The sequence below is a fragment of the Emiliania huxleyi genome, assembly GCF_000372725.1.
Source record: "Emiliania huxleyi CCMP1516 unplaced genomic scaffold EMIHUscaffold_34, whole genome shotgun sequence".
Classification (NCBI taxonomy): domain Eukaryota; phylum Haptophyta; order Isochrysidales; family Noelaerhabdaceae; genus Emiliania; species Emiliania huxleyi.
The window spans coordinates 843,265-856,238 of record NW_005199443.1 but is presented as its reverse complement, the minus strand read 5'-3'; the positions used below and the strand labels follow the sequence as shown (position 1 = coordinate 856,238).

The window sequence follows — 12,974 nt, the reverse complement described above, 5'->3', positions numbered from 1 at the left end:
CTGTTCATGGTGACGTCCGTGCCAAAGCTCCGCGTGTCGGCCGCCGCTGCGTCTCTCGAGCGGGGCTGCGAGCATGCCCTAAAGTCTTGCGACGGCACCGCCTTTTGCGGGTGGTCGCTCTGCTACGCCGGCTGGCTTCCTCCCTGGCAAAGCCGCTTCTTCACAATTACGCATGGCGGAGCGCTGGCAGTGTGGGAGCTGGAGCCCGGGAAGCAGCCTCGCGGCAGCACCCCTAGGGAAGATCCCTTCGCCACGCTCCGCTGCACCACTCGCGTCGACCTCCGCAAGCTGTCTGCGCTGAGGCGTGAGACGCCCGACTGTGCCGATAACTTCGTCTTTCGGCTGGTCACGTCGACGCACACGCTGCGCATCGACCCAGGCAATCGGGAGGCGTTTGAGAAGTGGGAGCTTGCTGCCCTGCGAGCCACCTGGATCAGCAACAGCACCGGGCGCGGACGCAGGTCCTTTGAGGAGCTGAATGAGCTGGTCAAGAAGGTGCCGGGAGCCTTCACACCGCGCACGTGCGAGCGGGTGGAGGAGGAGTCGCGGCGCATCACTGCCGTCGAGGCCGCGGCGGAGGCGGAGATTGCGCTAGCCGCGCGCTGGCTGGCGTTCTTTGTTCGTAAGCTACAACGGGCGGCGAGGGCGAGAAGGCAGAGGCGGCGGTTTGCGGCGCGGCAGTCGATTGCGATGCTCCTCTACTTCACGTCCCAGCGCAGCGCCGCGGTGGTGCAGCGGACGGTGAGGAGGATGCTCGCACGGCGGTTGCTCGCACGGCAGTCGCGCGGCGCTCAGGTAGTGCAACGGGCGGCGAGGAGGCGTCTGGCAAGGCGGCAAGATGCGGCGAGGCGGCTGCAGAACGCCCTACGAGCGCAGCTTGCCCGGAGGCTGCTCAGGGCAATCAAGGAGAGCGCCCGTCTCAAGAGCCTCTGCCGAGTCCGACGCTGACGTGAGTGGGCGCGATAAAGCAAGATGATACAGAGACGTTTTGACTTTTGTGCATAGCACGCGCGAGCACACGGGGCTTCTCCTGCGGAGTCGTGCGTGCGCAGGGCTCCTCTTTGCTTTCTTCTACTCCCTACTATCATCTCGTTCCCGTCCTACCAGAGAAACCCCGGGGACATCGTATCTTTATAACGTAACTAGGACGCGCGGCGCTCAACAGCCAGTGTAGCGAAGTGCACGTCAGTTTGCTGTGCGATGTTGGGACCACGCACGGGCGACCGGGGATGACTGCATGACGTGACTTACTTTCAAGCGCCACACGGCTCACACCGTCTCGGTCTGGCTCGCTTTGTCGCCGTCTGAGCATATATCTCAGCCACGCGTCACAAGGCACGCACACCTGCGGTAGAAGCAGAAACCAAACGCCGGGCCCATCGGCCAGCGCATCATTAGACAGGGCCAGGCGCTCTTTGATAATGCAAATCTAGTACGGTATCTTCCCAAATGCCTCGCTGACGCTGTGGCGATTTCAGTGCATGTCTCCTTTTCGACTGCCAGAGTTAGCGACTAAGCACATTGCGAGAAAATAGCCACAGACGCCCCCGTGCAGTAGCATACTGCCAAACTTCCAGTTCATATTGTCCTTTAGCTCCCCCAGCCCGATGGTCCCGAGCTCTCGCGTCGAGTTTGCGAATGTGACCATCGTCTCCTCAGCAGTGACATTCTTTGGGAAGCTCTCCGGATCGAGCACGCCCTGGGCCTTCTGAAAGGCGAAGAAGGTCCCCGCGCAGAAGATGAAGAATACGATTGGGTAGAGGAACGCACCGCACCCCATCTCCCGGAGTCGTTTTGCTGCGCGCCGAGAAGGCGGGCGTTTGGATCGAACTCAACACTTTTACTGTTGTTTGCGTGAAGAATGTGAACAGCCATGCGCCCCTCTGGCTCCTGGGGGCAGGACCGGAAGGGATGGACCTGCTTGCTGACGTCTGAACACACGTGTCCCTCCATTCACACTCTCCCAGTCCTCCCTGTCTATCTAGTGCCCGTGTTCTCCGCCCGCCATGCATCGCCCGCCGTGCGGATTCGGGTCTTCTTCGTCCTTTAGACGTTTCACCTAGAGCAAGCAGGGCGACGCGCCCCACGCCCATCCGCCGGCCGGGTGGGGCTTGCACTGGCAGCGACTTTCGACTGGTCGCTCAGCCCTTTGATGTGAAGCCCGACACGCTATCCCTCCCAGGCAATCAATCGGCCTGACAAGCTCGAGACCCGAACGAAGGGGCACAAGCAGGCGATGGCTCAGGACGCCCAGCGGGGCGACAGCGGCTGGCTCACCTCCGAGTACAAGGAGCTGGGCAACCACAGCGGGAAGCCCAACGACCCGGACCAGCTCGCTGAATTCCTCCGCGGTAACCTTACTCGCCAGCAGTGCATCGACTGTGTGGCGCGACGTGGTCGCCACGACGGCTCCGTCCACGTCTCGCAGGAGCAGTACGCCCGCCGATTCGTTGAGCAGTTCCGCGAGAAGCTCATCGATCGCCTACACGGACCACCGCCCGTCCGACACGCCAACATGCCGCCGTACACGCCCCAGATTCATGGCAAAGCCCACCGACGACGTCGTCGAGGAGATGTTCTGTTTCCTCGAGTACTTCCGCCACCATCCCCACATCGGTCTGACCTACGAGCCGAGCCGGGACGGCGAGCATGAGGGCGACGACCTCATCGCCATGAGCGACGCTAGCTGGGAGACGCGTAAGTCCACGTCCGGGTGGATTGTCCTCATGTGGCAAGCCACCGTTCACTGGCGCAGCGTCCAACAGCCCTCCATCGCGCTCTCGTCTTGCCAGTCCGAGATCATGGCTGCCTCCGAGGCGACCAAGGACGTGTTGAGCTACCGTCGCCTGAAGGCCGAGCTCGAGTCGTACGTCAAGGACGGCGAGATCATCACCCCCCCCGAGGCTCCGCCCACCAAGCAGTACTGCGACAACCAGGCCGCTATCGCCTCTGCCTACAACCCCGAGAACCACGGCAAGCTCAAACACGTCGAGCGGCGCCACTTCTTCATCCGCGAAGCCATCGGGGAGGCCAAGATATGCGTCCCCTTCGTCCGCAGCGATGAGAACCTCGCGGACTACTTCACGAAGCCGCTCAAGCCCCAGCGCTTCTTCGAGCTGCGGAACAAGATCATGAACGTCAAGGAGCCTCCTTCCCCCTCCAACGACAGCGGGTCTCCTTGCACGCGCCATGCCGCGCGCCACGCGCACGCGTCGCGCGCCTCCCGAGAGCCACGGACTCTCCTCATGCATGTTCCATGCCCCATCGAGAGGGACACTTTCCTCTCTATCCATGTGAGTGACTCGACTACGTCGAGGGGGGGGACGTCTGAACACACGTGTCCCTCCATTCGCACTCTCCCAGTCCTCCCTGGTCTAGTGCCCGTGTTCTCCGCCCGCCGTGCTCCGCCCGCCGTGCTCCGCCCGCCGTGCGGATTCGGGTCTTCTTCGTCCTTTAGACGTTTCACCTCGAGCAAGCAGGGCGACGCGCCCCCACGCCCATCCGCCGGCCGGGTGGGGCTTGCACGGCTGACACTGATCTGACATTTCCCTCTCGTGATTAGATTATTTGTTTCCGCCCCTCTTGTCACAACGAAAACAGAATCAGAAATACGTACGGTGTTAATATTTTTCACGTCACGATACGTGCACGTCTCTCACTCTCAACAGTCTCAGTCACACCTCACACACGTGTTCGTGTGTATCGTGTGTGCCTTAACTTTTTTTATCTACAGTCTTTTTCGTTTTGATCAAAATGCTTTTATGCAAATAGCGCTGAGCTGCGCGGCGAGAACGCGCTCTCCCCTCCGCCTCCTGGGTGTCCGTTGCGGTCCTGAGAGACGCCACCGAGCTATAGATAGAGTCCAGCCCGCCGCACGCAAAATCAGCTGAGACCCCCGCCCGCCCCCTTGCCGGCCTGAAGAATTGAACGATCGGCTGGGCGTAGGGGCTCGTTCGCTGCGGCCGCCTCAGTACGGCTCGTTCGCTGCGGCCGCCTCAGTACACGCTCCAGAAGAAGTCCGAGTTTGGTAGCCGCCTGATGAAGCCCGTGGCGCGCTCGACGTCGCGCGCCGTTCCGTCCCGCTCCTTGAAGCTGTGCAGCTCGGCGTCCCACCGCGCGCGCCACTCGACGGCCGGCTCGGCCTGTGGGGCGTGTCGTGGACGTGTCGTGGACGCGTGGGATGGGCGCGTCCCCTTCACTCGACGGCCGGCGCGGACCGACTCGGCGGAGGGGCACGCGGCGGTGCAACGCTCCGCTCCCGGCGATTTGAGCGGCGTCCAGCACGTGCGCCTACGGTCGCCGCGTGTCGCGCCTGCCGCACTCGCGTCGCGGGGGGGCGGGCGGGCGGGGGGGGGCTCCGGGCCGCGGCGCCAGCAAGGCAGCGGCGCCCTGCCCTGCATGTACTTGTGCGGCGCCTGCTCGCCCGGGTCGCTCGTCCAGCGGCGCACGCAGCGGAACTCGAGCTCGTCGGGCCCAAACTGCGGCCAGAGCGGCCAGCAGCCGACGAGGTCCTTCTCCGGCACGACGTCGCCTGAGTGAGAATGACTAGTACTGAGAATGGTTAATTAGACGAAGCCCTTCTCCGGCACGACGTCGCCAGAGCAGTTGACGCACGAGTAACGCGCGCGCTCGTGCGGCTTGTACCAGCTCGCGTGCTCGTCCACCACCCATGGCACGCCTTGTCGCGCGCTTACCCGCGATCACCCGTGACTGCCCGAGATGAGGTGTGCCCACCAGCCACGGCACGCCTCCCCCCGACGACATGCGGTACGCGCGCTTCAGCCTGGCACCCGCCGCCGCCGCGAGGTCACTCGGCCGCTCCGCCTGCTGCCGCATCGCGCGCTCCTCGAGCGCCGCCCCCTCCGCGCGCAGCAGCTCCACGCGCTGCGGCAGCGACGCGCCTGGCCCACACGCAAAGAGTGTTCAACAAAGAGGGCAAGAGTGTGGGCACACCGCCTCCTCATGACTCGGCGCTGCGAGGCCCCGCCGCATCTCGGGCCGCATCTCGGACCGACGCTGTATCTCGGCTGCATCGGACCGCATCTCGGACCGCATCTCGGACCGCATCTCGGCCGCATCTCGGCTGCATCTCGCCCGCCGCGCGGCGCCGCTGCTCGAACCGCTCGCGCGCGGTCAGGTACAGCGGCTCGTCGCTTGCGATGCGGCCGCACAGCCGCGAGAGAACCGCCTCCGCCGTCACCGCGTCGCACTGGTCGCGCTCGAACCAGCTGTATTGCGTCGTCGATCCCGCCGGCAGCTCGCACGGGCCGTAGCCGGCGCAGTCCATCATGCCTGCCGGCCCGCGCGAGTCGCCCTTGCCCTTGCGGGCGCGGAACCCCGCCGCCGCCTTCGCCGTGGCCGCCATCCGCTTGCGAATGTACTCGAGCAGCGCTTGCGGCGGGTCGGCCGTGAGCGAGGCGCACGTGCGCGCGCTCCAGCGCCGCGTCGCTTCCCTCGCTGCCGTCGTCTCCGCCGTGCCGAGCTGGATCCGGTAGAACGGGCGCTGCAGCCCGGCGAGGTCGGCGAGCAGGACGAGGAAGGAGTCGAAGTGCTCCGTCATGCCGACCAGGTCAAAGGCGTCCCACATCGCCTGGACGGCGGTGCGGTGGTCGCGCGTGAGCGGCCGCACCGAAGGCCCGCCGTGGCAGGCGAGCGCCATCGACATGCGGCTCTGGCAGTCGTGCGGGCTGTTCCAAAAGCAGAGCGGCACGCGCTCGTTGACAAAGTGGCGGTGCCACGAGAGGTGCTGCAGCAGCGGGTGGCGCAGCAGCGTCACCAGGTTGCAGCGGCAGCCGGCGGCGCGCAGCTTTGAGCGGAGGAGGAGCAGGTCGGGGAGGGTGTACTTGAGGAACTGCTCGTACCTGCAGGGGCGGCGCAGGGGCGGCGCAGAGACGGCTCGGAGACGGCGCAGCTGAGGTCCGCGTGCAGCGGTGTGTGACGGACTGCTCGCACCCGCCGCCGCCGATGTGGATCTCGACGGCGAGCCGCAGCCCGCTCAGCCCGCCCGGCGTGCGCAGCGCCTCGTCGACTCGGTGCGTCACCATCTGGAACTGCACCTTGTTGTACCGGTTGACAAACGACACAAAGTCAAACAGGCCGAGCTGCGCGTGCCGCTGCAGCACCGAGCGCAGCGTGGTACCCGCCGTCTTCTCGAGGTGGTGGAAAAAGAGCACCGAGCAGTTGGGCAGAGGCTGCTGCACCAGCGCGACCGGTGTCGCCGTTGCCGGCGCCGGTGGCGGGAAAGCCGACGGCGGCGGCGAGAGCTGCGCCTTTGGCGGCGGGCGGGACTGCGGCAGGCGCGAGAGAGGCGGCGTCCCGTGCGGCGCCGTCTTGACAGGCGCAAGTACGGCGACGTCATCGTCGCTGCCAAGGTGCGTCCCCGCAGGTCTCAGTCCAGCGGGGACTGTCAGGGAGATGCTTTGCAGCGTCGACGAGGGACGATCGGAATGCTGCGGCGCCGAGAGGAGGGCGAGGAAGGCGAGGAGGCCGGCAAGCGTGCAGATGCCCCTCCAGGGGCAGCGCGGCTGGCTCAGCCGCTCGTTGATCACTAGGTCGCGTGGTTGCATGGTGTGTGCACATGCTTACGCCGGCGAGTTTCAGGAGGAAAAAAGATAACTTGATTCAAGGGTTGCCCGGCCGGGGTGCTGCGCAAATCTCGCGCTGCGCTAGGCTCAGAGCGAGTTCGCGCTGCGCTAGGCTCAGACGGCGTGCGTGCGCGGGCCGCCGGGGTGACGGCGGGTGAGGCCGTCCGTAGCCGCGAGAGCCCCCGCGTCCCGATGAATGGTCTATTGGTCGTCGAACGGCGGACGGGCGCGGGCGGCGCGGGGGGTGGCGGGGCGAGACGGCGCAGCATTCCCAGCCCCTTTGCCAAAGGTCCCTGTTTTGAGGGCATTAGTAGAACGGAGAGAGATCCCTTTTGGTCCTCCTTTGAAGCTATTTACACCATGCTTACGAGCGAGTTTCAGCAGGAAAAAGAAATCGGTCCAGGAGGCCGTCCCCGACGGAGCGGTTCCGGCCGCCCTCCCCCGATTCCTGCGACTAGTGGGAATGGCGGAGGCGGAGATGGCGGGGGCGCTGCTCGGGATGGAGGGAGGCGCCCTGAGGATGGTGGCTCGTAGTTTACGCGGATGTCAGCGAGGACCAACCGAAGCCCGCCCCCCCCCCCCCCCCACTCCCGCCTCTTGAGCACTTGAGCACTGGATAGGGTCGATTCCGCGTGGTACGGGACCCCTCGATCGTCTCGCCCTCCCTCACTGGTGTGTTCATTGGGGGGGTCATAACAAACACGGTACAGGATCGAGGTGCACGCTGCCGAAGCAGTGTCGTCCCCCCTCTCCCCGACGGCGATGGCGGTGTGACCGATCGAGCTACAAGAGGAACTTGTTCAGCAGGATCCGGGTGGGCGGAGCAGTACCTCACTTCCTCAATGGGTGAGCCTCAGAACCCCAGCAGTCTCGGACCCATCACCCATCGGCTCGCGTGGATTCGAACCACCGCCGGGATGGAAGCTTCCTGCTTCCATCTGATTAGTTGTCCATTCTTCTCCCCTGCGCAAGAGCGGAGAGGGCTCGGACGGCACGCGTGACGGGGGAGGGGAGAGAGGATGCGGGGCGCGCGCGGGGGGGGGGGGGGGGCTCAGCCGTGCAAAAAGCCTCATTTAACAATTTAACGAACGGGTATTCCGCTCGGTCAATCATGTACAGTCCGTCTCGATCTGGCGGAGATGAGTCATACAGCCGCCCTCCGACCCCGCTTCGACGTTCCCGACGTCCGTACCCGTTGGTGCCCCCGCCGCGTCCCGAGCCCCGCCCCACCCTATGTACTCGGTCCCCCAACGGAAGAGGCCTCGCTCCTATTGGAACTGGCCAACATCAGATTTGCCTCGTGCGTCCCTTTTTGAGCCGGAAAGCTATTTTCTTTTGGGTCGTGTGGGCACCCTATCGTTAGTACCGCGCGGGGGCAGTGCATTAATTCTGTCAAAAATCCAAATCTGCTCCGTGGAACTTATTGGGCTAGGATCATACGTCTGGGAGCCCCCCCATGCGTGCCGTAACGATCGACAGCGAGTTGGCTACTCTGTTCACGTTCACACCTCGTAAACCCCCCATAACCCCGATACAGGAAGTAGCAAGACGTGCATGCACATGTCGTGTCATGTCGGCGCCGCCACTCCAACGTGCGACGAAATCACTCCGGACCTCTGCGAGCTGCGGCAGACGAACGACTCCCTGGTCGTCAAAGGGCTTCGGCTGAACTACTGGAGGTTTGAGGCCTCGCCGCCGTCTGGCCTGGCAAACGAAAGGCTTCCTATCGTGATGGTGCATGGCGGGCCGGGCTGGTCGCACGACTACCTTTTGCCGCTCAAGCAGCAAGCCTGCCGCGGCAGGACAGTCTATTTCTACGACCAGGTCGGCGCGGGCGTGAGCGAGCGGCCGGCGTCTGCAAAGGCGAGCGCGCCGCACCTCTTTGACATCGACTACTATCCGGAGGAGCTTGCGGCACTGATCCGCCACCTCGGCCTGCGCCGCTTCCACGTGCTCGGCTCCTCGTGGGGCACCATCGTGGCGCAGCTCTTCGCTCTAGGACCGAACAGCGGCGGGCTCGCCGGCCTCGTCCTCTCGGGTCACTCTCACACTGCTCTCACGGAAGGGCTACAACACGCCTCCCATTCCCTGAGCCTTGAGCTTGTCCGGCTGTAGGTCCGCTCAGCGACGCGACGCTGTACATCCGGAGCCAGTGGGACCCGACGGAGGGCATTGTCGGCGCCATGCTGCCGGCCTTCGCCCAGCGGAGACTGCGCGCCCTCGACGCGGCTCGCGACTTCGGCTCGGCCGAGTACCGCGCGCTCGCCAAGGCTATGAGGGCGCGCTTCACCGTGCGCACCTACCCTCCGCCGGACTGCTACACGAGGGCGTCGGGCCTGATGAACGACGAGATCTACGTCGGCATCCAGGGCGCGTCCGAGTTCACCATCGGCGGCGTGCTCGCGGGGTGGAACATCACGGCGCGGCTGCCGGCCCTTGGCGCGCTGCCAACGCTGCTCACTGCGGGCAGGTTCGACACGATGCGGCCGCCGCTGCTGCGCGCGATGGCGGCGGCGATCCCAAACAGCCGCACTCTCGTGCTGCCGCACTCGGGGCACTGCTCGATGATCGACGACCCAAAGCTGATGAACGACGGGGTGGCCGATTTTCTTGGCTGCGTCGAGAGCGGCGCGTGCGCGGCCGCCGCGACGCCGGTGCCGCGGCAGAGGGGCGAGGAGGCGCGGACGGCGGAAGGCATCGACGCGCCGTCGGACGGCGGCGGCGGAGTCTACCACAGGCTGGTGAGGGTCGGCGGCGTCGACGGCTGCGTCGAGGCAAGCGTGAGCGCCACCATCGCAAGCGCCTTTGGCGGGACCGAGGGCCGCTGCAAGGGCGTGGGCTACACGGTGCCCACGGGCTCGCAGGCGATCCCCTTTTGCTGCACCGTCCAAGGGTTCAAAAGGCCGCCCCTCTCGTCGGGCGCGAGCGTGCTGCAGTCGGCCGTGGCTGGGGGGCGGAGGGAGCCGCTCGCTCTGCCGCCGCTGCTCGCGTGGGGAGGCCTCCTGCTCTGGGTCGGCGTTTGGCTGGGCCGGCGGTACGAGCGGAGGCGCTCTGGCCGGGCGGCGAGGGACATTCTGTAGGACTGTGTAGCACAGTGAAAAAAGGAGATCTACCTTGTCTTGTCACTCATTGAAGTTCCCTCACCGCACAAGAAGTTGCCACAGGATCGTGCAGGGCGGGGACACATGCCTACATCCCATCTCGTGTTCCCCGAATTCGCTGGAATTTCTTTTCTCTCCGCCAGGGTTCGGACTTTTTCGGGTATGGTATGGTAGATCGCGCAACCCACCTCGAGACCATACCCCCCCGCCTGCTGACACACCCAGCCTCCCGGCTGCCGGCCTCGGGCGGTCAGGACCATACCCCCCCACCCTTTGGGCCGCGGGTACCATACCACACCCCGGAAAAAGTTGGAACCCAGTTTCGAAAGGAGGAATGGGTGGTTGCGTCCATGACAAAGCGCTTTAGCATCTTCGACCCAAGCCGCGTAAGCCTCGTCGACCCAGGCCGCGTAAGCGGCCTCGGCCTGGACCGCGCCAGCGGCGCCAGCGATGAAGAAATAAACGCGGTCGTGCTGGAGCCGAGCTTGTCCCAGGAGAGGAAGAGCGAGCCGGAGAGCAGCGCCAGCGACATGGCCATAGACACAACTCAGAGTAACCGAGGCGCCAGCAGCTTTGTGCGGCCGAGCCAGGCCGGTAGCACGCGGGCGGACGCTTCTGCCTCTGCTGGGACCCGCCCAGAGAGCGTCGAAGCAATGTTTCAGCGGCAGCTGGACGAGACCTTCTTCGTCGCCGGCATCGTCATCTTCACAGGCCTTTGCCACCTGAACCCCTTCTCCATCCTGCTCGCGCTGCAGCGCCATCTCCTCGAGGCCGAGATGCACTCGTCGTTCCTGCGTAACCTCCACCGTGGCCTGCACGACAGGCTCGTGCGCCGCAGGGAGCACTGCCGCTCGCGCAGCTGCAGTGCGATTTCGAGCTGGTGCGGCAGCACCAGAATCGGCGGCCAGCGGGTGCCGTGGGTGCTCTGGAACTCGACGCTCGCGCTCTTCTCGCTGGTGCTCGTCTACGACACAATCTTCATGGGGCTCTGCCTCGCGGCGACGGTGATGCTCTTCGTGCAGAACAAGGAGTCGATGGACAATGGCGGCCTCTGCCAGACCAACTCCACCTTCGACTTTTGGCTCAACAGCAACCTGCAGAAGGCGGAGGTGGACGAGGAGCGGCTCTACGATGCGCTGGGCGCGGCGGCGGAAGGAAGCTCCGAGCTGGGCGCCCTCACGGCGCAAGTCAACGGCGAGCTCGAGATGCGAGCGGTCACTGTGGAGGTTGTGCAGGGCACGCTGCTCCAGGCGATCAAGGGCGACGAAGACTCGCTCGGGATCTGCAAATCGCTGCTGCTCTCCAACCTGCTCATCGTCGCCTTTGCCAGCTGGTTCTGCGTCGTGCTCGCGCTCGGATGGGGCTCCACCATCAAAGCGATCTGGCGCATCCGTCGCGCGCGGCGCACCGCCCCGCTCGTGCTGCAGCTGCACGTCGAGGTGGAGAACCGGCGGGTGCCCGTGTCGCTCGAGCTCACACGGCTGGCGAGGCATGTCGGGGCGTCACCCCACGTCAGCCCCGGCACATCCTCCAACGCGGACCGCTTCCTCGTCGGCCAGCTCGTCACGGGCCGTCCCATCGATGCGGCGCTGGGGGTCCTCGGTTACATGGGTGTGCCTGAGGAGACCGTGTACGGTGGCCTCGCCGATGGCTTCGCCTCGATGGTGCGTGAGGTGGAGGCGCACGGCACAGAGGAGGACCGGTACTGCCTCAAGTACGTGCTGCACGCGGCGACCGGCTCGTGCGAGCGGCAGTGGCCCAACGGCGTCCTCGACGGCGGCCGTGAGTCTGGCCTCCGCCTCGCCGACTTTGCTTCGCACGCAAGCGCACGGCTCGCGGGCCTCACCGCGGCGCAGGTGGCGGCGCTCCGCTTCTATACGACAGCGGGTTACCGATCACTCAACCTGCCGCTGCGGAGCCCAAACGGTATCTGCCACCAAGGCTACCCCTTCCCCGTCACGATGACGCTGATCGCTGAGGCGCTCAAGAGGCTGCGAGCCGTCGACGCGGGCACGCGAGCGCAGGTCGACTTGTGGCGCGGGATGCGCAATGTCGTTGCGAGCGAGGCCTTCCTCGCCTGCGGCGGGACCGAGGTGGCGCCCATGTCGACCACCACCGACTTGGCAGTGGCGATGCGCTACTCGTGCGGGCACGGCGCCGCCACCACCTCGGCGCTACTCCTCAAGATTGCCACGAGCAGCTTCATGGACAGGGGCGCCGACCTGGCCTTCCTCTCGTGCTTCCCGAACGAGAGCGAGGTGTGCTACCCGCCGCTCACGTTCCTCCTGCCGACCGGCCGGAGCGAACAGTTGCAGGCCAGCGGGGTGCGCTTTACAGTGATTGAGGTGACGCCTCGGCTGAGCTGAGTTGTGAGATGTGAGTACATATGGCTGAGTACCGTGTCGCGCTATGTCATGTTTATCTCTTGTTATTGTCGCCAGCCTGATGCCTGTGCATTTCCGTGTTCATACGAATGCATACCTAGAGAACGGGGTTGCCAGAACGTTAAGAAATCGACATTTCGCCCCGTGACTTTTCTCTGAAGCAGGACTTAGGACTTTGCGGAGATCAGCAGGAGGATGTACACGAAGAGATTAGGAGCAGCAGGGACCCGAGGGACCATGTGGAAGACGGCTAGTGTGCTAAAGCCGTAGAGTCCCCCATCGGGAGAGAGGACGACCCCGGCTAGTCGCCGACCACACCCACATAAGAACCCTGCACAAAGATCGCACAGGCGGGGCGGGGACCTGTTCCTTTTTACCCATCTCACAGTAGAGGTGTCCGTTTTTATTTATTTATTTCTCTGAAGCAAGTCGGACAGTCAGAGAAGAAGAGAAAACATTTAGTCGCCCCCAGCGCGGTCTCGGCCCTCCCTCTTACTACTTGACCAGCTCCCTGAAGACGGCCTCCGCCTCCTCGGCCGTCGCGTACACGAGTGACTTTGGCGACGAGAACTGCCGCCACCCGTCCTCGCCGCTGTGGTAGCCGAAGCCGGAGCCCTTCTGCCCCGCCCACGGGCATTGCGCGGCGGCGTTGATCAGCGGCCAGTTGTTGATGCCGACCTCGGTCCGTCAGGGAGGGGGGAGAGTAAGAAGGAGTGGGAGGGAGGCGACAGCGACAGAGCGCGCCGGATGTGGCACCTGGCCCGTCTTGATGCGCGCGGCGACGCGAGCGCCCTTTGCCGCCGAGCCCGTGTAGACGCACGCGGAGAGGCCGTACTCGGAGTCGTTTGCGAGGGCGACGGCGGTCGCCTCCTCGCCGTCGAACGGCGTGATCGCGACCACCTGCC

The 12,974-nt window shown here is 65.1% G+C and overlaps 5 protein-coding genes across 5 annotated transcripts in view; 3 read left to right on the top strand and 2 right to left on the bottom strand.

The window, feature by feature from the left end:
• Positions 1–6: 6 nt before the first annotated feature.
• Positions 7–948, top strand: EMIHUDRAFT_208188 (hypothetical protein; the record flags this gene model as incomplete). The annotated part of the gene is made up of 1 exon (XM_005773429.1): positions 7–948. The coding sequence occupies one exon, from the start codon at positions 7–9 to the stop codon at positions 946–948; it is 942 nt and encodes a 313-aa protein (XP_005773486.1).
• Positions 949–3,967: 3,019 nt separating this feature from the next.
• Positions 3,968–6,566, bottom strand: EMIHUDRAFT_450903 (hypothetical protein; the record flags this gene model as incomplete). The annotated part of the gene is made up of 8 exons (XM_005773428.1): positions 3,968–4,142; positions 4,218–4,290; positions 4,372–4,531; positions 4,598–4,678; positions 4,791–4,884; positions 5,186–5,861; positions 5,953–6,149; positions 6,348–6,566. The coding sequence occupies 8 exons, from the start codon at positions 6,564–6,566 to the stop codon at positions 3,996–3,998; spliced, it is 1,647 nt and encodes a 548-aa protein (XP_005773485.1). The 3' UTR covers positions 3,968–3,995.
• A 1,578-nt stretch (positions 6,567–8,144) lies between these two features.
• Positions 8,145–9,664, top strand: EMIHUDRAFT_208184 (hypothetical protein; the record flags this gene model as incomplete). The annotated part of the gene is made up of 3 exons (XM_005773427.1): positions 8,145–8,622; positions 8,700–9,181; positions 9,404–9,664. 3 exons carry the CDS (start codon positions 8,145–8,147, stop codon positions 9,662–9,664), a joined length of 1,221 nt encoding a protein of 406 aa, XP_005773484.1.
• Positions 9,665–11,291: 1,627 nt separating this feature from the next.
• EMIHUDRAFT_435805 (hypothetical protein) lies at positions 11,292–12,168 on the top strand (the record flags this gene model as incomplete). The annotated part of the gene is made up of 1 exon (XM_005773426.1): positions 11,292–12,168. A coding segment is annotated over one exon (760 nt), but the record flags the coding sequence as incomplete, so codon positions are not given.
• Positions 12,169–12,564: 396 nt separating this feature from the next.
• EMIHUDRAFT_450901 (putative alcohol dehydrogenase) overlaps positions 12,565–12,974 on the bottom strand; it is a gene marked incomplete at both ends in the record, with an annotated part of 1,453 nt that continues 1,043 nt past the window's right edge. Inside the window, 2 exons of the mRNA XM_005773425.1 lie at positions 12,565–12,747; positions 12,826–12,939. Of these exons, the coding sequence (XP_005773482.1) occupies positions 12,565–12,747; positions 12,826–12,939 (297 nt within the window). The remainder of the gene's footprint in view (positions 12,748–12,825; positions 12,940–12,974) is intronic.